Source organism: Anabrus simplex, chromosome 4 (genome assembly GCF_040414725.1).
Source record: "Anabrus simplex isolate iqAnaSimp1 chromosome 4, ASM4041472v1, whole genome shotgun sequence".
Lineage (NCBI taxonomy): Eukaryota > Metazoa > Arthropoda > Insecta > Orthoptera > Tettigoniidae > Anabrus > Anabrus simplex.
Window position 1 is genome coordinate 211,794,475 of NC_090268.1, and position 24,166 is coordinate 211,818,640.

A 24,166-nucleotide genomic window follows, 5' to 3' on the forward strand; every position below is an offset into this window, starting at 1 on the left:
TTTGACGCTTTTCGGGCGCGAGGGGGTCCCCTACGAGGAGAGCGCGCAGGTTTGGGAGCAGGAGTGCCTCCCGGCGCAGATTCATATCCCCCAGGTGGAGGGCATGACTTCTCCTTCGCAGGGGAAGTCCGAGAGCGCTCAGGACGGGCGCTCTTCTTCCCCTTTTTCTTTTCAAGTTTAGACGGGCTGGGAGATGGTTTCCCAGCCCTGGTCAACGAAGCCGCCTCCGCCGGCTGGGGCACGACTTTCGTCGACCTCCTAGGGGGGGGAGACTTAGTCTTCCCCCCTTGCTGTGCCGGCTGGCAGTTCCCAGCCGGCACAGACTTCTGGTTGGTCGAAGGTGGGGTGGTCCCCCCCTTCGAGCTTTGACTATTTGCGACGTTGCTGGGAGCAGCAACAGTCGCCTTGGGCGCAGCGGTCTGGACAGGTGTCTTGGTCGTAAATGACGAACCTGGAAGACTCTGAGCTATCAAGCCATAGTCGAGTGTACGGGCAGGTATATTGGTAGAATTAAACTTACGGCGCGCTTCCTGGTAGGAAAGACCATCCAGGGTCTTGATCTCCTGGATCTTCTTCTCACTCAGGTATGTCGGACAGTTCCGATCCCGAGGAGAATGAAAACCGGAGCAGTTAGTGCACTTGTATGGAGTTGTGCACTCCTCCGCGCCGTGAGCTACTCGTCCACATGTACCACATACAGCCTGATTCGAACAGCGAGAGACCATATGTCCGAATCGCTGGCATTGATAGCATCGCATAGGAGGCGGGATGTACGGCCTCACATCGCAACGATAAGTTGTTACCTTGACTTTCTCTGGTAACACTGACAACTTGAAAGAGACAATGAAGGCACCAGTGGCAACGTCTTCACCGTTGACCTTGCGCGTAATGCGCCGGACGTGTGTCACGCCACGGTTCTTCATGTCTTCCATCAACTCGTCGTCAGTGTTCAAAATAAGGTCGCGGTGAAAGATTACTCCGCGAACCAGGTTCAAGGACTTATGCTCCTCCACTTTGACGGGGATTTCGCCAAAGTGCTCGCACTTAAGCAACTGATCAGCTTGCAGTGCTGTACGAGTTTTTAGAAGCAAACTACCGTTGCGCATTTTCTTTAGTTCCTCCAGTTCGCCATAGACGCCTTCGATGTGTCTACTAAACAGGATCGACTTCACCAGCTTAAAATCGTGCCCATCGGTTCTGGTAGCGACCAGAAACCTAGGGAAGCTGGATCCCATTCCTTCACGCTGCGCATGTTCCCAGGGAGTTGAACCTCTCAGGGAAGCAAAAGTTAAAGACTTAGGTGGGCGACCACCTTGTGAGAGCCGACTTCGTTTGGAAGCCATGCCCGATAGCATCCTCCCCGAATGCCACCCACTCCGATCAGGGGTCTCTGTAGCCGAACCAAGCAGCCAAGGCAATACCCACCTGGTCGTAGCAGGTATTGCCCGGGGTCCGATGTTGAACGATGCCTAATACGGGATGACTGAGGCAATGAGCACTAGGACTCCCTTCCTCCAGTCACCCGCAATAGCATGTACCCCATAGCGTGTACAGAGCACTAACAATAGGAAAAATAAATAAAAATAATTAATAATAATATGTCCTTCTGGCATTCGGCTGTGCGGGGACCTGCGTTGTCAGGCGGATACCACTGCCCGGGTACATGATACTCCCACCCGCCGCGTCCTGGGTGGTTGCTGGCACGGGCTTTCGAGCGTAGTCGCACACATAGGAGCTCCATCGCCGGGCAGCACGCACATCAAATTTTGAATGGTCTACATCTGACCCTCGGAAAAATAATAAAAAATAAAGAGGGGACCATGGCCACATGACCCTTTAAGTCGCCTTCTACGACAGGCAGGGATTACCTATGGATGTATTCAGCCTCTCCCATCCACAGGAGGTCCATCACATTATACCAAACCGCAATCCATGTCCACGCCAAGGTCGCCCCTTTTTGTCGCCTCTTACGACAGGCAGGGGATACCGCGGGTGTATTCTGCATGTGTGTCCCCCACCCGCAGGGGGTAGTGTGTTTGGTCCGCGAGAGGTATTTTATTTCCCTCAAGTCCGCCGGCAAGCCGGTTAGGACCCCCCTATCCGCCACCTGGGACGCGCCACGTGGGAGTATCACCTCTCCCCCTGCTACGCCACCGTAGCAGGTTCGTGGCTTTACGGAAAGACTCAAGGAATTGTGGTTAATGGTTTCATCATAAATAACATCAGGTACGCCGATGACACTGTGCTACTTGCAACCAATCTCCAGGATCTACAGGAACTACTTAATGCTGTCACTGAAGCCAGCAGCGCAATGGGCTTGAAGCTTAATGTAAAGAAGACCAAGTGGATGGTTATAAGTAGGAATGAAGATGGCATTCGAGGTAATCTCACAACAGCGAAGGAACAGATCGCGAGAGTGGCAACATTAAAATACCTGGGATGTCACATCAATGATGACTGGGACCTTACTCACGAGATCCGATGCAGAATTGAGCAGGCCAGAACTTCTTTTCAGAGACTTAGGAAACTTTTGACAAGCCGTGACCTTTCCATTTCACTACGGACACGACTACTCCGGTGCTACGTTTTCAGCATTCTGTTGTACGGCGTTGAGGCATGGACACTAACTGAGACCATGTGCAAGAGATTGCAAGCATTTGAAATGTGGACGTACCGAAGGATGCTTAAGATACCTTGGACAGCTAAAATGACCAATATAGACGTTTTGCACCGTATGAACAAAGAACCAGAAATTCTCACTACCATCAAGAGAAGGAAACTAGAATACTTTGGTCATATGATGCGGAACTCTAAATACCACCTTCTGCAAGTAATACTCCAAGGGAAAATTAATGGAAAACGTGGTCCGGGGAGAAGTAGGACATCATGGCTCGGCAACTTGAGCCAGTGGTTTGGGGTGACAAAGCTTACTCTGTTCAGAACAGCTATGAACAAACAACAGATCATGCTACTGATCGCCAACGTTCTGCGAGGACATGGCACATGAAGAAGAAGAAGAAGATAAAAATTCTGTAGCACGCAATAAATTAACATTTCAGGTGTGCTCGCCAGCGGGGACTTCATCTGGTGCTGTACTAACCTCAACGCCAACATCTAGAAACCCTCTGAGTAAGAGAACAGGGGCCCAACAATGTACCCCTTGGAATAAGAAGAGGAACGAAATGGTAGATGCAGTGTCACGCTACCTCCAAAGTGACGTTCCCGAAACAGTTTGCTCTGTGTTTGGTAAGAGCGTAGGTCTAGAACTCGAAGAGGTCACAGATTGTGAGCAAAGGGATGTAGCGAAGAAACTAATTTCAGATGTGCTCTTCCTAGCGAAGAGAGGCAAATTAACGTGTGAGACGCGTATTCAGAAAGAACCACGTCAGACTACACAACCGGTACAGCTTTCTTCGAATAACCAGCCCCGTAATCCATATCCTACACTGATAACTCATAGTGACCCTTCAAATAACTACCTCCCTCTGTCATCCATTTATCATGTCCAGCCCCAATATCTCCGTATCACTCCCTCACAAAATTTTCACACTCAGCTACCATCACACAATTACAACCATAATTACGTACGGGCTCAACATCCCATTCGTTCTCCACAGGCTGCAGTAAATGAAGGTGAAAGTGGCATGCCAAGTGAATTCATTAGTTTCCCCAACAACACAACCACCGAAAGGCCCTGCAGTACCAAACCATGCAATGTCTGAATAATACAGTATACACTATTGATTATTTGTACTTCATTTTGTAATTAACTTTCTGTTGTGTAATGTATGACTTCTTTATTATTTTTTAAATTTCTGTTTGTATTGTATTATCTGTAGCTTTTCACTTAAGATTATTATTTTTAGACAATAAACTTAATTCTAATTTCAAATGTGCCTATACTGTGTTTGTCGAATATTCCATGGTCACCTAGCGAGCTGGCTGCGCGATTCGGCTCATATAGCTGTAAGATTGCATTAAGGGGAAGGTGGGCTCAATCCCGATCCTCGGCTGCCCTGAAGATGGTTTTTCGTGGTTTCCGAATTCCAGGTATGTTCCGTAATTAATGCCACGGCCACTTCCTTCTCAGTCTTGGAGCTTTCCCATCCTTGCGTCACGCAATACCTTCCATGTGTTAGTGCGACATTCAAACAATAATAATAATAATAATTGTTACCGTGTTTTAGCGGTAGGTAGAGGCGTAAGAAGGTGCGGGCGTGAATGGGTTTCAAACTACGGAATCAAAGTTAATGTAAAATTAATTTAAAATTTAACTAGGTTATATTTTCTTTTCAAAAACAAAGCAATAACAGACATGGCAGGTACAATGTAGCAAAACAAGGGGAGATACAATATTTACAGGTTTTGGGCTTCACGCCCTGACTTCTGCGATCAGCTCAGTTTTACCACAAACACAAGTTTTAACAGAGGGGCAGAAAACCCCATTCATCCCTAGGAGCCCCTGGCTCCGAATTACACAGAAAAGCCTCCACGAGGCATATGACACTCCATTTTCAAAAGAGCGATCCGCTCTTAAAATTTAAGCCTCTCAAAGGCCACACCAAACTCTACCTTCAAGCTGTCCTCTAAGGACGTATTCACAGGGGTAAAATACCCAACCTACAGAGGTCTATTACATGAAAGAAGGTTGATTACATGACCTCTAAAATAACAATTTGAGAGGAGGCGATCTTGCACTCCTAATACACTTTGTTTTTTAAAACCTAATCTGGCTCTGGGCCGCTAACGCAAGGGCTAATCCCATACTACAGAGGTGACTTAGAGAAGAACACTTTACATTACATAAACGAAGAATAGTTTGAGAAAATAAGTTCACCTCAAAACAAATGTGAGTGGGAGCTCGAGAGGGTTAGCACTCTCTATCCCAATATGTAGCCTTACAAGAAAAAGATGAAAAGAGTAATTACATTTTAGGAAAAGGTTACATGATGGAAATGCTTCGAACCCGCCGCGAGTGTTAAACTGCCGACCTAGCAAGAAAAGAAGTTATTAATAGGCCATTACCTGGTGTTGAACGGCTGAAGAAGAAAGAGGCGCTTCCCGCCTCCTGCTATGTACTTAATACACTGAAAGATGGAACAGAAGTGGCCCGGAGACCCCAAAATCAGCAGTTTATATCCTCTCGCGGAAGATTCTAGGCGTTAGGGGAAATAAAACACCCTCCCTCAAAGTTTTTATTGGCTAGGGAAAAGAAACCCCTACATAGAGGAAGAAGAAACACATTATTGGTGGAAAATTAATTAAAGAAATTCGGGATTGGCTAGATCCAAAATAAGGGGAAAAAGAGGGATATACAGCCAACTTAAACCATGACAGAAAGAAATTTAACAAAGAACAAACTCTTGAAATAAAAATTTCTCCAACAAAATAGTTCTTTAACTCCGCACTAGGTCGCACTATTGTTGATCTTCAGTAGTGTCCTCTAGAAGAGAAAGTTCACACTTCTTACTTCAAGCGAAACAAAACACATCAAAAGTGACACAGTTCAAAAACTCAAAATTTTCCACGTGGTGACATCTTCTGAGAAAGTAGAGAATTAATAGAATAGATAAAGTTCAACCTTCCTCCAGAAGAGGAGTTTCAACTGGCGCAACTTTTAAATAAACAGAGTAGAGGTGTACCGCCCGGTACAGACCTCCCCCCCCAAAAGTTCCTCCAGGGGTGACACATGAAATTGAAACAAAGTCCAAGTAATGATGTTGATACGAAGATAGATAGCAGAAGCATTTACAAGATTTCTTAATTCAGTTTCAAAATGTTGTTGTTGCAGGTGAATGAAAGTCTTTATGTTTGTAAAATTTGAATTTCTGAAGATAAACCTTTAATGCTTAAAAGTGAAGAAAAGTTTTGCAATGTTCACCAAATATTGTTGTTAAATTCCCAAATGTAATTATTGCTTATGGTGACTGTCCATGTAGTTGATGTAGATTGAGTCGGATGGCCAGACCGGCCGTTGCAGCTTGCGTCCAACGGAGGCCGCTCGGACCCCTCAAGTACCCTGAGATACCGCTCGCCCGCACTATGAGGGGAGCAGAGGTGTTGAAGTACGCCGCGCCCGCGGTGAACAGATACAGGCTGCGGGCATGTAGCAGGTCGTGCGCCGCACATCAGCCTTGGCCGGGAGGTGAGCTCCGGCTCGCCGTGCACATGTCGTCCTCGCTGGAGAGGAGGGGGCCCATCCCCCTCCCCAGTCGCTGCACGGCGCTGCGCGGCTGCGGGGGCGCTGAAACATTAAAGCTAGGCGGCAGAATTGTGTTGGACAATCATTTTCTTTGAGGGTACAGGCTTGTAGAGAGAGTGAGGGGCCAGCGGCGTGCAGATATTCATGGTATTCATTAAGCCACTGTGTAGAGTGGAGCAGGAGACGGGAGCGTGGTAATGGCCGTGGCAAAGACAGGATGGCAGTTTAATGGGTCGGGGCAGGTTTCACAAACATGCTTACATAAGAAACAAAATCCTATAGAAGGGGCAGAATGCCTTAAAAGTGAAACTCAAAAAAAATATAACCTTCATATCCTTTCAAAATAATATGAAGCAAGTTAACACAGAAATTACACCGGTTTCACCTGGGACAGGTGAACCCTAAATATCCTCTCGGTGGCTGGATTACTTAGCAATAAGGTAACCGGCGTAAGAAAATCGAGAATGATACAAGGCCCATGAAATCTGGGGGCAAGCTTGCCCGCGGGAACAAAATTTTTGACCATAACCTGGTCACCTACCTTCAAGGTGGTGGGTCTCCGTCCACGATCATACCTTTCCCTAACCTTTTCATGAGATACTTTAAGATTAGCTTTAGCCTTCTTCCAAAGATCTTTAATGTTGTCCGGATCTATTGTCTCGGGCAGAATGTCATTCAGAAACCAGAGGTTAGAGAGCGGCGTGTTGGGAACGAACTTAAACATCAAAGAAGCTGGAGTAAATTTGTGAGATTCATGAACCGCCGAATTCAAAGCAAAAGCTAACCAATGCAGGGACGTGTCCCACCTAGAATGATCTTCATGATGATAGGCAATAAGTGCGGACCTGAGATTACGGTTAACCCGTTCAGCCAGAGATGGTTGAGGGTAATAAGCAGATGTAGTTACATGAGAGATGGACAAGTCAAAACAGAATTTACGAAACAGATTTGATGTAAAAGCTTTAGCATTATCAGATACAATGTATTGGCACGGACCAAAAGAAGCAAAAATAGAATTTAGGCAAGTAATGGTGGACTGAGCGGTAGCCAGCTTAGTCGGAAATAACCAAGAAAATCTGGTAAAACCATCTACACATACAAAGATGAATTTATTGGCATTACCCTTTGACTGGGGGAAGGGTCCCACATAATCGATATACAGGCGTTCCATGGGGCGCGACGCTTGATGAGAAGACAAAAGGCCTACTTTAGTGGACATGGTGGGTTTACTGATCAAACAAGATTTACAAGCTTTTACAAGTTCCCGAATTTCACCGTCCATACCTTTCCATATGAACATTTCACGAATCTTTTCACGAGTTTTAAAGATTCCAAGATGCCCCCCCAATGGGGTCTCATGATAGTATTTGAAAATCTTAGGTACAAGAACCGCTGGAACAACAACTTTCATCAACTTATCATGCCTCGAAGGGCAACATAGAACACCATTCCTCAGAACATAAGGGACAGCATGTTCCCCAGAAGAAAGGGTTTCCATTATAGGAGCCAGCGTCGGATCTTCCCGTTGGTATTTCTCAATATCCCTAAAAAGCATGGGAGCATCTGTTAAGATGGCATTAACACCAGATAGTATGGACTCGGAAGGTGATGAACTGTCGACAGGTTCATGGGTCTCGACGTCGTTAGAAAACATACGGCTGAGTCCATCAGCCACAACATTTTCAGTACCTCTGATATGCCGTACATCGAATTGGAAGGCAGACATACGGATGGCCCAACGGGCTATACGACCTGTACGACGCGGCCTACCTAAGACCCAGCTTAAGGCTTGATTATCTGTCTCCAGATCGAATTTGACGTGTTCCAGATAGAGACGGAACTTTTCTAAGGCGAATAAGACTGCCGAACCTTCAAGCTCGTATATGGAGTACTTTGCTTCTTGAGCTGACAATGTCCTAGACGCATAGGCGATGGGTCGCCTCCCTAGTTCAGTCTCTTGAAGAAGAACTGCAGCTACTGCTGACGACGATGCGTCGGTTTGGACGATGAATTTCTTCGAGAAATCAGGCATAGCAAGTACAGGGGCATTACAGAGAGCTAATTTCAGATCTTCAAAAGCGGCTTGTTGAGAAGGTCCCCACTCGAATTTAATGCCTTTCCTACGAAGAAGGTTTAAGGGCGCCGCTCTATTAGCGAAGTTAGGAATAAACTTCCTGAAGAAATTCACCATACCAATGAATCTAGCGATACCTTTGATGTCCTTAGGAGGTTTAAAATCACGGATGGCCTGTGTTCTAGAATGATCGACTGCTACTCCATCGGGTGACACAATATGCCCTAGGAATGACATAGAGGGCTTAGCAAAGGCAACCTTGGACAACTTAACAGTTAACCCAGCCTTACGAAGGCGATTGAGAACTTCTCGCAGATGATCTAGATGTTCTTCAAAGGTTTCGGAAAATACGACGACATCATCTAAGTAGTGATATAAGTACTCAAATTTGATGTCGGAGAAGACCCTATCTAGTAGCCTAGTGAGCACAGCTGCCCCCGTGGGGAGCCCGAAAGGCACGCGGTTGTATTCATATAAATTCCAGTCCGTGGCAAACGCTGTAAGATGTTTAGACTCTTCGGCAAGGGGAATTTGATTATAGGCCTGATTCAAGTCCAAGATGGTGAAGAACTTGGCCTTACGAAACCATGAAAAGCAAGAATGAAGGTCGGGAAGGGGCACAGATTGCAACACCACCTTCCGATTGAGAGCCCTGTAATCAATGACAGGCCTGAAGCCTCCTTGGGGTTTCGGGACTAGAAAAATAGGCGATGAATATGCTGACTTAGAGGGCCTAATAATACCATCCTTCAACATCTGATCGATGATTTCTTTCAGAGCCTTCATTTTAGGTGGAGATAGCCTATACGGTGGAAAACGGACAGGAATTGAATCCGTGACCTCAATTTTGTATTCAATAAGGTCAGTAACACCAAGAGTATCAGAGAACACCTCGGGAAACGACTGACACAGTTTCCGAATACTATCAGCCTGCTCCTCAGGTAGATGTCTAAGGTCTAACAACATCTCATCCTGGGTAGGCGAAATAGATGAACATGATACAGAATTACACTTTAACAAGGGAAATCTACAATTGGACGCAAATTTGAATGTGCACGACCTACTCTGGAGATCGAGCACAAGACCAGTGTGAGAAATGAAGTCCGCTCCCAATATGATGGGGCAAGACAAACGCTTGGCCACAAACAATTTGATCTTCCATGTAAATTTAAAAACCCGAATTTTGACATGTAAGGAACCTAGAATTTCTAATGGAGATGAATTAGCCGAAACATATTTAACAGGAGATGAGTCATAGTCAGGGAGTTTACAAACAGATTTCAATTTAGAATACCAATCAGCCGAAATAATGGAACAAACACTGCCTGAATCTAAGAGAGCTGTTATAGGCTCGTTATTTAACTCAATCTTAAGAAAAGGAACAGGTGCGGGGGTATCCGCCGCAATCCTAAGACACTCTTTAGGGCATTCAAAAGATGAATTTGAAGGCTGGTCGTTCTCTGCATTTACAACCTGTTTACTAGGGGCTAAGTCTCTGGAAGATGGATCAGTCGGCTCAGCCGACGCCGCTAGTCACTTTTTATTATTGGAATAGCTGGAATTTGCACGAGAACTTGAGCAGGAGGGGGTGCTATTTGAGTTTGGGCAATTCTTGGCGATATGTGAGAAGGCCCCACACTTAAAACAGCCTTGTGATGACCCTGCTCCATTCCTTGTCCCACTTGACTTGATCAGAGGACACTTATTCCGCAGATGTTCAGGCGACCCACAAGCATAACATTTACGGGGATTGACTGGTCGGCGAGGTGGAGGCCGAGTGTTACAAAAGGAAGGCGGGGGTTCTTTCGCCACACGCAAGGAATCGGCATACCTAACTCCTTCCGCAGAGACGGCTAATGCTTCCAGTTCAGAGAAGGTTTGCGGGCACGCCGCGAAACACAAATATGACCTGTAGGGTGGTGAAATCCCTTCAACAATAGCTTGCACGATCTGATCCTCAGGGAAGTGGAGAGCAAACACCCTAGTATAAAACTTAATATCTTGGATGAAGTCTGCCAGGTTTTCATCCAAGCGCTGTACACGGTAATAGTACTTCTGAATCAGGGAGGACCTGGCCCTAGCCGGGATGAAGTTAGCTAGCAAATGGGCATGGAAATCCTCAATAGATGATTGCTCGGCAATGGCTCTTACGATTTTATCAGAGAGAATACCAATAGCATACGGATAGATAATTTGCAAAATTTGACATGGCGAAAGAGAAAAAACCAGAGCATGATCCTGAAATTCCACTAGAAATCTTAAAAATGAAATTACGTCACTGGTGGTGTTGACGGAAAACTTAGAGATACCTCTAAGCAACATTGCCAATGGATGAGGCAAGCTGCTGAACCCAGGTGACATAGTCGTTAAAGGTTTCAAGGGCAAAGAAGTTAATTCAGAGCGGATGTTACTCAATGACGCACGGCGTTCAGATTCGTTGTTCGATGGGGCAGAGATAGTTTGAGCAGCAACGGTTATCCTATTGACTTCTCCCTGAGGAGGCTCTTCCTCGTTACCTACATTCACCGTGGCGGGTTGATCAGTTTTGGGAGGAGCTTCGCCGGTTAGCAATTGAGTGACCTTATTAGACAATTCAGAAATAGTTTCAAGGAGCGTATTAGCTTGCTTCCTCTGAACGTCATTCACCTTTAGAGACAATAGATCATTAACTCTATTTGCAAAGTGATACAGCCTGCCTTGCACACGCTTAATTTGATTAGGAGATGGATCGTTTTCATCAAAAAAGCTGACTACCGATGCTAGCCCAGTAATATTCTCGACAATCGTGGAAAGAGAGTCATCAATTTCTTTCTCTCCCAAATTGGGGATGGAAATGGGCAAATCAAGGGACTCTCTAAGCTTGTTAGTATCTATTGCAACCGTGCCTCCAGATTGAACATTTCTGATAGTTAACTCGTATATCAACTCCTCTTTGCGCAAGTAGTTAAGGAGGAGAACATCGCGAGGGCCGGGCATGATGACAGAACAATTTTGAAAAACTCAAAAAATTCCAGCAACTGAGACAATTGTTAGAGTTCGAATCAAAGCAATGTTTAGCCGTCAAAAGGGGCTAAATTGAGACCCATTCAACCACGCTCTGCTACCACTTGTTACCGTGTTTTAGCGGTAGGTAGAGGCGTAAGAAGGTGCGGGCGTGAATGGGTTTCAAACTACGGAATCAAAGTTAATGTAAAATTAATTTAAAATTTAACTAGGTTATATTTTCTTTTCAAAAACAAAGCAATAACAGACATGGCAGGTACAATGTAGCAAAACAAGGGGAGATACAATATTTACAGGTTTTGGGCTTCACGCCCTGACTTCTGCGATCAGCTCAGTTTTACCACAAACACAAGTTTTAACAGAGGGGCAGAAAACCCCATTCATCCCTAGGAGCCCCTGGCTCCGAATTACACAGAAAAGCCTCCACGAGGCATATGACACTCCATTTTCAAAAGAGCGATCCGCTCTTAAAATTTAAGCCTCTCAAAGGCCACACCAAACTCTACCTTCAAGCTGTCCTCTAAGGACGTATTCACAGGGGTAAAATACCCAACCTACAGAGGTCTATTACATGAAAGAAGGTTGATTACATGACCTCTAAAATAACAATTTGAGAGGAGGCGATCTTGCACTCCTAATACACTTTGTTTTTTAAAACCTAATCTGGCTCTGGGCCGCTAACGCAAGGGCTAATCCCATACTACAGAGGTGACTTAGAGAAGAACACTTTACATTACATAAACGAAGAATAGTTTGAGAAAATAAGTTCACCTCAAAACAAATGTGAGTGGGAGCTCGAGAGGGTTAGCACTCTCTATCCCAATATGTAGCCTTACAAGAAAAAGATGAAAAGAGTAATTACATTTTAGGAAAAGGTTACATGATGGAAATGCTTCGAACCCGCCGCGAGTGTTAAACTGCCGACCTAGCAAGAAAAGAAGTTATTAATAGGCCATTACCTGGTGTTGAACGGCTGAAGAAGAAAGAGGCGCTTCCCGCCTCCTGCTATGTACTTAATACACTGAAAGATGGAACAGAAGTGGCCCGGAGACCCCAAAATCAGCAGTTTATATCCTCTCGCGGAAGATTCTAGGCGTTAGGGGAAATAAAACACCCTCCCTCAAAGTTTTTATTGGCTAGGGAAAAGAAACCCCTACATAGAGGAAGAAGAAACACATTATTGGTGGAAAATTAATTAAAGAAATTCGGGATTGGCTAGATCCAAAATAAGGGGAAAAAGAGGGATATACAGCCAACTTAAACCATGACAGAAAGAAATTTAACAAAGAACAAACTCTTGAAATAAAAATTTCTCCAACAAAATAGTTCTTTAACTCCGCACTAGGTCGCACTATTGTTGATCTTCAGTAGTGTCCTCTAGAAGAGAAAGTTCACACTTCTTACTTCAAGCGAAACAAAACACATCAAAAGTGACACAGTTCAAAAACTCAAAATTTTCCACGTGGTGACATCTTCTGAGAAAGTAGAGAATTAATAGAATAGATAAAGTTCAACCTTCCTCCAGAAGAGGAGTTTCAACTGGCGCAACTTTTAAATAAACAGAGTAGAGGTGTACCGCCCGGTACAATAATAATAATAATAATAATAATAATAATAATAATAATAATAATAATAATAATAATAATAATAATAATAATAATAATAACATGAAGAAGAATCCATGCTCTCCCGATACTCTCCTTCAAATATTATTTAGCCTATAGACCATTCTGCTATGACATATGACTCTCGCGCCTCTGCACTTAAGTTGTTAATACTGTAAGTATGTATCATACATTCCTACAATAGTGAAAATTTCTCTATTTCATAATTAGCAGTGAAATAACATATCTCAAACTAATCACTTTCAAAAGAATATTACGTTTGTTATATAAAGACGATCTTATAATACAAGATTGTGTAGGCCTACTTACGTGCAAATATTCCGGCTGCAACGTATCGAAGATTGCCCAACACGTCTCAGGAATGATTTTTCCAATTAGCTGAGGAGATATTACACTGCTAAATTTCAGGTCTTCATAACTTCTCCCTGTCGCTAGAAATCGCAATGTTACAATTAACCTCTCTTCAGCACTGATGGTATCCCTCATATGTGTCTCCTGTTTCTCTATGTTTGGCCGAATCAACTCCCACAATTCGCAAAAACTGTCGCTGTCCATACGCAGAAAGTTCTTATAATCTGCAGGTTCTTGTACAGACAGAGTTCTTAATAGGCTGACGTGTGAAAATCGTGGTTTATCTCTCAACCATTCCTTCATCCACACACGTTTCTTCTTTTTTTCTTCATCAACGCACAATAATGCTGCAACAGCTACAGCCATTTTGGAATGCTTTCGTTGGGCCATAACAAAAACTAGGCAATGCACATACTATTTGCAATCCGCTGTGAGCCTCCAAGATTAGCGTATACTAACAGACTGGCGGACTGGTCCGCCAACGGGTTCGCCAGTGTATGGTCGCGGTCGAGCCAGTCGGGTTCGGGGTGGGGATTTTATACATGGACCGGCTCGCCAACCCGCTCGCCTGTGAATGGGCCCCTTTTAACTCCGCTGTGGTGGATGATATTCAGTTTCAAAAGGGCGCCTTGCCTTCCTGATAGACTGCCGTAATCTAACCTGTATAAAATATGTACCATATAAGATAATAGGAGCACCGTGCGATCTGATCCCCACGTAGTAACGCTAGGAAACTTGAAGAGGTTGATGTTTGCTGTTTAAATGGTCCTAACAGCTAGGTCGTCGGCCCCTAATAATACGAGGTGTTACGAAACGAAACGATAATTAGAAATTCAAAATGTATCCACTGACTGGAATTAAAAGGAATGATGATGAAAAAATTACCATGAATCAAAAACAATCAGGATCTGATTCACAATGGATTATTATCTGGAATGATGCTTGTTGTCAAAAGGGTTCTAAAAACCGGGTCACCGTCTCCTCATATTAGTACTAATCACCGGTAAAACAGAACGGATGATGATGATGATGCTTGTTGTTTTAAGGGGCCTAACATCTAGGTCATCGGCCCCTGATGGTACGAAATGAGATGAAATGTAATGACAAAATAAAAATCAAAAATCCTCCACTGACCAGAATTCAAAACGTGAGAACGAAAAATGAACGGATGGATATGAAGTTAAAACGATCAGTGGAGCCGACACGCAATGCCTCAGTCTCAGAAACTGACGGAGAACAAGAGTAATACTGACCAAGGGACTGCTTCTATAGCTCAATACTGCATCGATGATGCTTGCAAGCTAAAGGGGTCATCGGCCTCTCATAATGGTACTTATCTCTGGGAAAGTAGAACCATGGTATTCGACATGGTGCGGTACTAATCAAAAGTATCGTAGACTCGCGGTATTCCACACATTATAGTACTACTCACAGGTAATGAAATTCGCACAGGTAATACAGACCTATGGTGTTTCACACATAGCGGCGCCATTTACAGGCAATGCAAACCTATGGTTTCCATCACGTAAGTGTACTAACCACAGGGACTCGTACTATCCCGAGGTGTTCCTTATACAGTGGGTACTAATCATACGCAAGCAAGAACCCTGGTGTCGCTCATATAGTGCTACTAATCACAGGTACCGTAAAAGCCTGACCGCACGGTGCTCCTGATTGCTACTAAACACAAACCTATTTGGTACCGAACGTAGTAATACGCGCAAGTAATAGCGACCCATGGTGTTCCCCGCGTGGTGCTACTAATCACAAGTAGTTTCATGGTTCTAATCCTATCACCCCTTGGTCGCCCCCTTTAGTCGCCTCTTACGACAGGCAGGGGATAGCGTGGGTGTATTCTTCGTCTGCGTCCCCCACCCACAGGGGATTGTGTGTTTGGTCCGCGAGAGGTATTTTATTTCCCTCAAGTCCGCCGGCAAGCCGGTTAGGACTCCCCTATCCGCCACCTGGGACGCGCCACGTGGGAGTATCACCTCTCCCCCTGCTACGCCAGCGTAGTAGGTTCGTGGTAAAACAGAACCATGATGTTTCTCTTATAGTACCGCCAATCACATGTAAGGAAGAATCATGGTGTTCATCGAATAGTGGTACTAACCTCAGGTAACGTAGACCCAGGGTATGACACACATAAGGACATTACTCACAGGCAACAAAGACACATGGTGTTCCTCACATAATGGTACTAATCCCAAGCAACGCAGACGCGTGAGGTTCCTCTTATAGTGGTACTAAACATGGGCAACGCACAAACCCGTCGCGTTCCTCACATAGAGGGACACAGGCAACGTAGACCAATTGTGTTCCCCATATAGTGGTAGAACTCATAGCTAAAGCAGACGCGTTCTGAACACAGTGGAACCAACTCATTCGAGCGCAGCGCTCGGCACCTTTCCGCGTTAGACGCTAGTCCTTCCAGCCGAACGCCCGCTCACACGCCTCATTGGGATGCACGGGATGGTACTAATCACAGGCAACGCCCACATCCGTGGTGTTCCTCACTTAATGGTAGTGTTGCTAGGTAACGTAGACCCATAGTGTTCCTCACATACTGGTACTAATCACAGGCAACGCCCACATCCGTGGTGTTCCTCACTTAATGGTAGTATTGCTAGGTAACGTAGACCCATAGTGTTCCTCACATACTGGTACTAATCACAGGCAACGCCCACATCCGTGGTGTTCCTCACTTAATGGTAGTGTTGCTAGGTAACGTAGATCCATAGTGTTCCTCACATACTGGTACTAATCACAGGCAACGCCCACATCCGTGGTGTTCATCACTTAATGGTAGTGTTGCTAGGTAACGTAGATCCATAGTGTTCCTCCCATACTGGTACTAATCACAGGCAACGCCCACATCCGTGGTGTTCCTCACTTAATGGTAGTGTTGCTAGGTAACGTAGATCCATAGTGTTCCTCACATACTGGTTCTAATCACAGGCAACGCCCACATCCGTGGTGTTCCTCACTTAATGGTAGTGTTACTAGGTAAAGTAGATCCATAGTGTTCCTCACATACTGGTACTAATCACAGGCAACGCCCACATCCGTGGTGTTCCTCACTTAATGGTAGTGTTGCTAGGTAACGTAGATCCACAGTGTTCCTCACATACTGGTACTAATCACAGGCAACGCCTACATCCGTGGTGTTCCTCACTTAATGGTAGTATTGCTAGGTAACGTAGACCCATAGTGTTCCTCACATACTGGTACTAATCACAGGCAACGCCCACATCCGTGGTGTTCCTCACTTAATGGTAGTGTTGCTAGGTAACGTAGATCCATAGTGTTCCTCACATACTGGTACTAATCACAGGCAACGCCCACATCCGTGGTGTTCCTCACTTAATGGTAGTGTTGCTAGGTAACGTAGATCCATAGTGTTCCTCACATACTGGTACTAATCACAGGCAACGCCTACATCCGTGGTGTTCCTCACTTAATGGTAGTGTTGCTAGGTAACGTAGATCCATAGTGTTCCTCACACACTGGTACTAATCACAGGCAACGCCCACATCCGTGGTGTTCCTCACTTAATGGTACTGTCCCATAGGTACGGCATACGCGTTCTGAACAGAGCGGAACCATCGCATTCGAGCGCAGCGCTCGGCGCCTTCCCGCGATAGACGCTAGTCTCTGCAGACTCTCCCCCGCTCTCCCCCTCAATGCGATACACAGGATGACACTAGTCAGAGGCAGCGCTCACTCCCGTGGTGATCCTCACTTAATTATAGTGATGCTAGCTAACGTAGATCCATGGTGATCCACACATGGTGGTACTAATCGAAACTAACGTCGTCCTATAGTGTTCCTGACGTAATCTTACTAATCAGAAGCACTCTTATGGTACTCCACCATACCTTGGTCGCCCCTTTTAGTGACCACTTAAGACAAACAAGGGATACCGTGGGTGTTTACTTCGTCTGCAACCCCCACACACAGGAGGTGTTCAGTCTGTACAAGCACTACAGCATTTGATCCTATGTCATCAAGACCTCCCAGTGATGATATACCCACATGATTCATGTACAGCACGGTGACACTGTTAGGACGTAAAATCGCCTCATCTGGCAAAATGCTCGTCCTCGTAGTCGTCACAAACGGGCAGCAACAGGAACTGATGACCACTACTTGCAAATTCTGGCTCACGGGAGCCGAAAGAGTGTTGCACAATGTTTTCCTGGCGCAACAGTAAGGGCAGTATGAACTTAGACAATACGAGATTATCTCTCTACGGCCCACCTACATTCTACAGTTCCTTTTGCAAGCATATGCATGTACACTGGAACATCGTGGCCCTCAGTGCAGAAAGATAAGGGAATATCTGGATTGAGGTCGGTGCAATTTATCGAGTGAAGTGAAGACAAAGTTACAAATAATGAATCTGTTATTTTCCAGGATTCCGAAACTGATAAAGCGATATCTTTAAAAGCAGTACTTTAACTCTTCAAAGCAAAACACTTGACTGCAAGATTGCGCTGATAAGAAGAGGTACAAAAGTCGCGGCAGAAGCATAGGAAGCCAGTTTCATCTTGTAAGAAGAGTGAAGCAGACCTACACGGTGAGTAGATTACGCATCTTCCACATCAAAAATTAGTAACAAACACTAGCATCCAATAACAGAAGACACACGCATTACAATCTAGATGCATTTTAGAATATTCTGAGATTTTGTCCGGCTCATGGCTGAATGGTCAGTGTGCTGGCTTTCGGTTTGGAGGAATGTAGGTTCGATTCTTGCTCGCGATCTGTTAATTCACCTGGCTCGGATACTTTATTTTTGTATTTACCACAACACACAACTCTCTATACAAATACAACTCTCCAAAGCACCAAATACTACAGATACGTAGTAATGAATACCTACCCCCATATACGGTTGAAGTAAGGAAGGACATGTAGCCGTAAAATATGACCATATCTTTGACACAGTGCGAACCTGCAACGTCACCACGGAGTGGAACAGCGAGAGGTGAAGAAAATGGTATTGTTGAACAGAATGAAAAAGGGTCTATCCAGCCAAGGCACTAAATACCTAGTTTAGTCCACAGTAAACGGCTTCAAAATTCCCTTTTCACTAATGGTGCATTATGCCCGATCACTAGTTTTGACAAAATTACCCAGTCACACCGAATATAACATCGCCACACAGACAAACAGATATATATTTTTAGAAAACGAAAATGTTTTCAATATTATGGATTTCTCACATAAATGTAACATGGATTTCTTAATGAAGTCGATACCACAATACATTGATGGTTCTTCTCAATGCTTCTCAAGATGCTTCTCTCAATTTCAACTCACGACCACAGAACAAAGTGAATAACAGTGATGAACACAAGGATTTTTCAGATGATTGTACTAGCACTCATGTATGAAAATGTAACAATGTTAGCTAATAAAAGGGTACTTGTAACATATACTATATTTCATTTTTCAGATGAAGTTCGCCCTTGTCATTCTCGCCACAATCAGCCTGGCCTGCGGATCCGTCCTGCGCCCCGGTGAGTAACGTTTTCCATGCCATCTTAGAGTAACAGCCCTCGAATTTCAGTTCTTTTACAGTCCGGCTCCGATTCCCGGCAGTGTCCGGAATTTTAACCATCATTTGTTAATTTCGCTGGCACGGCGACTGGGTGTATGTGACATCTTCACCATTATTTCATCCTCCTCACGACGCGCTGGTCGCCTAAGGGAGTCAAGTCAAAACACCTGCACCTGGCGATCCGAACATTTCCTCAGACACTTCCGCCACAAAAGCCACACGTCATTTCAGTTCCCTTACAGGGTAGTGTAATGTAATAACATACAATAACGGTTCATGTCAGTTGAGGGCTACCATAGGCATTTTAAATTTTGTAACCGTTATTTTTGGTATTAATGACTAAAAAAGCTCGACATGATCTATAATTGTATATATGGTTTGGAAATCTGCCTAATTCCCACAGATAAAAAGAGAAAATATGAACGGTTCTAAAGCTAAAAGTAGGATCATATACAGTTCGTAATCTCTCCTTTAAAATGAAGGTAAAATAAACCTCTCCAAATAACAACTCTTGTACTATTCAAACAAAAATACACATTCTTTCAGCAAAGTGACATATTCTGCATGTAAACGCCCACATCTCTATATGTCTGCATGAGTTTGAACTACATAATTTCCTGAGTTCTGTCCCGCTCTATGATGGAATCAGAAAAAAAGGAAAGTTTCAAAGACTGAGATTGGTACCAGGTAAGGTATATAACAATGACCACTATGATAATTATTTGAACTATTTAGTGTCTTCGAATTACAATTACCGTACATTCCTTATCGTATCATCTACTGTTGAAGGCAGACTGACGTACTTCTTCACTCAATAAACAGGAGATCGCCAATACATTTGTGAATGACACTTAAAGGAGAATTTACCAACTAAAATCGTACAAAAGGAATTAAAACTAAACACAAACAACACTGATTTCCGTTTCTAGCATTGTGAATGAGACGGTTTGCTTAAGGTATCGAACGACAGACAATCGACATAGAGTAATTTTTCTACTACAAACAACACAGTGCCATTTTCCCAGTTAAAATATATCAACACTTGGTAATTCTTTTTTCAGAGCCCCGCGACATCCACCAAGACATCCAAGACTTCTTGGCCCTCATCCCCACTCAAGACATCCTCAACATCCTTTTCGATCACCTGGCTAACGATGCTGAATTCCAAGACGGTGTCGCCTACCTCCAATCTGACGAATTCAAGCAGGCTCTTACTGTCGTTGAGGGCAAGCAGGAGCTCAAGGCCGTAAGTAAAGGATGCATTAAAAGTCTATGTCACTTGCACACAAACATATCTTCTGTAAATTCTGAAGAGGAGCACAGGGCCAATATAATTTGTTTCTCTACTTAGCTATACGACTCAACTTCCTCCGATCATAACTCCATTGCCAGATCATTTCTTCCACCGATTCTCTCCAAGACATCATAGAGCTTGTAGTTGCAGGTTACAGTGAGGGGCTTGGTTTTCAATATCCTCATCAGGTTTTCCAAGAGTTCGGTGTAGACTCAATCCTCTGCTATCTCTCTTCGATCTGTTCATTTATCAATCATCAAACAGCCCCTACTAATCTGCATTTAGGACAGTCGCCCAGACGGCATATTCCTTATCTATTGTTCACTTAGTATTTCCTTAAATAACTGCAAATAAATAGGAAATGTATTGATATCTCCCTTGGTAAATCACTCCAATCTCTTCTCTCCCCATTAACGCATATTTTTCAAAAGTTATCCTCTTATTATCCAACATAATCTTCATATTCTACCTTCCTACATTTAAAAACACCAGTCAAACTTATTCTTCTGCTAATGTTATTCCACGCCATCTTTCGACTGACAGCTAGAAACATGCTACATAGTTTTCCCAGCCCAAACTTTGCAACATTTTGGTAACGCCACTCTTTTGCCGTATATCACCCAGAACAAATCGAGCAGCTTTTCCTTGGACTTTTGCAGTTCTGGTATCAGGTACTGCTGGTCAGGATCTCGTACCTGGAACCATACTCTAGTTGGGATCTTACCAGAGACTTATATGCTCTCTCTTTTTTACATTCTTCCTACAACCACTAAACATTCTCATAAACAGGTGCAGAAATATTTACTCATTTAATACAATCCCGTTTCTGTGATTACCCCCAATGAAGATCTTTCTTAATATTAACACCTAAGTACATACAATGATCCTCATAAGGAACGTTTACCCCATAAACGCAGTAATTAAAACTAGGAGGATTTTTCTGTTACTGAAGCTGACAATCTGGCTCTTAACCCCATCGTCCATCATGCCATTGCCTGCTGTCATTCTCACAACAATGCCGAACTCTTTCTGCAATTGGTCACAACCTTGTGACTTATTTCTTTCTCTAAACAGTTTAATATCATCCGCAAAAGACATATATCTGATCCAATTCTTTACTCAAATCATTTTTAATGGCATGACCTTTGCCAATGTTCTTCTCTTGCCAATGTCTGGCCTATGTATGTCTAATATACTTCCAAGACCTTAGTTGAGGAAAGTATGGATTTTCCTTGAATTTGTTTATTATCATCAAAGTTTCACAAATATATAACAAGGCAAACAGCACATGTCATTACTGGTAAAGACCCGAAATCCGAATGAAATATGACAGTTATTTCACCCTCAAAATTGGCCAAAACATCATCAAGGTGCCCTCGCCTTTGTACATCCTCACCTGAACCTTCATTACCTGTTATAATACACCACAAATAGCTAATCTTTTTAGACCCTCTGTACTCTGTCCATCGACATAGGGAAGTGGGATATGGCAATTCGACAAGAGCAAATTCCAAGCTAAACATGTAGACTATGTTTTCAGTATCTATTACTTGTAATTTAATATCAATATTCCTTCAGTTGAAGAAAATAAGCATATATGATCGGCAAATCCAAGTCTTGGAGGAGTTAAAAATGATTCCACCCCAAAGGCAATTCATTGCCATTTTCGTGACAGCCTCTATATACAAGAGAAAAAGGATGGGCGAGATCGGGCATTTCGTTGTCCATTAAACCAATAATTTAATTACATATATTATTAACAGAAAAGTAGTTCGAATCTGGCTGAGGGTATATAAACACACGTATTGAGTTGTTTGTTCTCTGTTGCAGCTTCTGGACGATCTGGAAGGCTATGACCTCAGAGCATACGAGTTCATGAACACCATCAACGGTCTGGTTGGAATCCCCCCCATTCAGCCCAAGCACTCCCGCCACGCCAGGAGCGTCAAGGAGATTGTTGATGAGATCCGGGCTGTCCTCCCCAAGGAAGAGATCAAGGCTCTCTATGACGAGAAGATGCAGAACAGCCCCGACTTCAACAGGGTCATCACCCACCTACAGTCCGCTGAGTTCAAGGTAACCATAAAGCATCGCATTTAATTAATAGAAATTTACACTGAATTTTCCATTTATCCGTATTATAACATATAGGAATGTAAATCATTCGGGATTTTTATATACAAAAGGGTTACAGCTTATGCTATTTTATGATACTAAATAACATTAATATACTCATACGAATCTAAAATCTAGAATATTGAATTAGAATTCCTGTATATGTTCACTCATGTTCTGGGCCAATTTAAACATCATCAAAATCATCATCATCATCATCATCATCATCATCATCATTACTCATGTTCAAATCTGCTGGCCATTTATTCTTCTAATGCCGGGAATTGCTGATAACGGACAGTATCCTGCCGAAGGCTTAGCCAATGAAGACAGTGAATATATGTGGAAATTCAAAAATGTTATTTTGATGAAAATATTACAAAGAAATACTGGAATTGGTTTGCGAATACTTCGCACGATGATCGGTTGCCGCACATGGCAAGCGCATTCGCGAGGAAATTAATGAGAAGGTTAAATCACGATATATATGATAGGTTTTCTCATTACGTTCTGAGTATTGTAACGGGTACTCACACGGTTTTTCAGCAAACTGAGTTCCCTATACGTTTCGGTTGAGCTCCACTTTTCAATCCGCCCGTCACACGAGGAGCGATCTGACGTTGGACATTTTTTGGGTTGACAATCTGAACTTCCTCTGTTCGAGTCAGGAATTGTCTTTTGTTGTAGCCTTTGAAGATTTGAATTACTTAAGCCCGATACAGATGGATTTGAACCCACGAACCGAGCATTTGAACGTAACCGTCTACGTTAAAACAACTATTCCTTCAAGGACGAAATATAACTCAATCGATCGTGGAAGATAACAAATTGTTGGGTAATGGGGCGAGTCCAGTGACCAGAAGCGATCGAATAGTGACGAACTTCTCAAAAAGGGTACATTCAAGGGGTTATTTCACATCAATATGACAGTACATTATGCAACAAGCCCATAATGGCAATAATTTATGATGATGATGCTTGTTGTTTAAAGGGGCCTAACATCGAGGTCATCGACCATGGCAATGATTAAGACACGAGTATGTTTATAGAACATATGTTTATTCTTCACAGGGGCTTTCTGCCTCTCACATCAACGAGAAATCCGCAAGAACATCTCAACTGATGATTATGATGATGCTTGTTGTTTAAAGGGGCCTAACATCGAGGTCATCGGCCCCTATGGAATGGAATGAGACGAAATGCAATTTAAAAGTACAAAATTCATCAAGTGAGCAGAATTCAAAACGTGATGATGAAGAATGGATTGATGAATATGAATTTAAAACAATCAGTGGATCTCATCCGCAATGCCTCACATTTCCAGAAACAATATAACTGACCAAGGGACTGCTTCCTAAGCACAATCCTGAAACGATGATGCTTGTCTAAAAGGGTTCAATAACATGTAACGGTCCCTCATAATGGCACTTATCGCTAGTAAAGCAGAACCATAGTATTTCTCAAGTTGTGGTACTAATCAAAGGTAGCGTAAACTCACGGTGTTAAAAACATTATGGTACTACTCACAAGTATTGTACATCGTACAGGTAACGCAGAATTCTGGTGTTTCTCGCATAATGTCGCCACTCATAGGCAATGCAAACACATAGTGTTCCCCACCTAGGTGTACTAATCACGGGCGCCAGTATTCCCGTGGTGTTCCTCACATAGTGGGTACTAAACATAGGCAACGAAGACCCATGGTGTCGCTCGTATTGTGTTACTAACCAGAGGCAACGCCCAGAACAGTGGTGTGTCTCACATAATGGTACTTATCACGGGACGTAAGCCCGTGTTGTTCCGCATTTAGTGGTACTAATCACAGGTACTGGAAACCCACAGTGAACCCCGCTAGACTGCTACGAATCACAAAACTATTGAGTACCTAACAGAGTGGTATTACTGGCACGTAAGGGCGACCCATGGTGTTCCCCGC

The 24,166-nt window shown here is 43.7% G+C and overlaps 1 protein-coding gene across 1 annotated transcript in view; it reads left to right on the forward strand.

The window, feature by feature from the left end:
* The window catches only part of LOC136871762 (uncharacterized), a 305,830-nt gene that overhangs the window by 89,869 nt on the left and 191,795 nt on the right, over positions 1-24,166 (forward strand). Inside the window, exons 7-10 of the mRNA XM_068227378.1 lie at positions 17,746-17,834; positions 18,717-18,780; positions 19,883-20,067; positions 21,946-22,191. Coding sequence (XP_068083479.1) covers positions 17,746-17,834; positions 18,717-18,780; positions 19,883-20,067; positions 21,946-22,191 — 584 coding nt within the window. The remainder of the gene's footprint in view (positions 1-17,745; positions 17,835-18,716; positions 18,781-19,882; positions 20,068-21,945; positions 22,192-24,166) is intronic.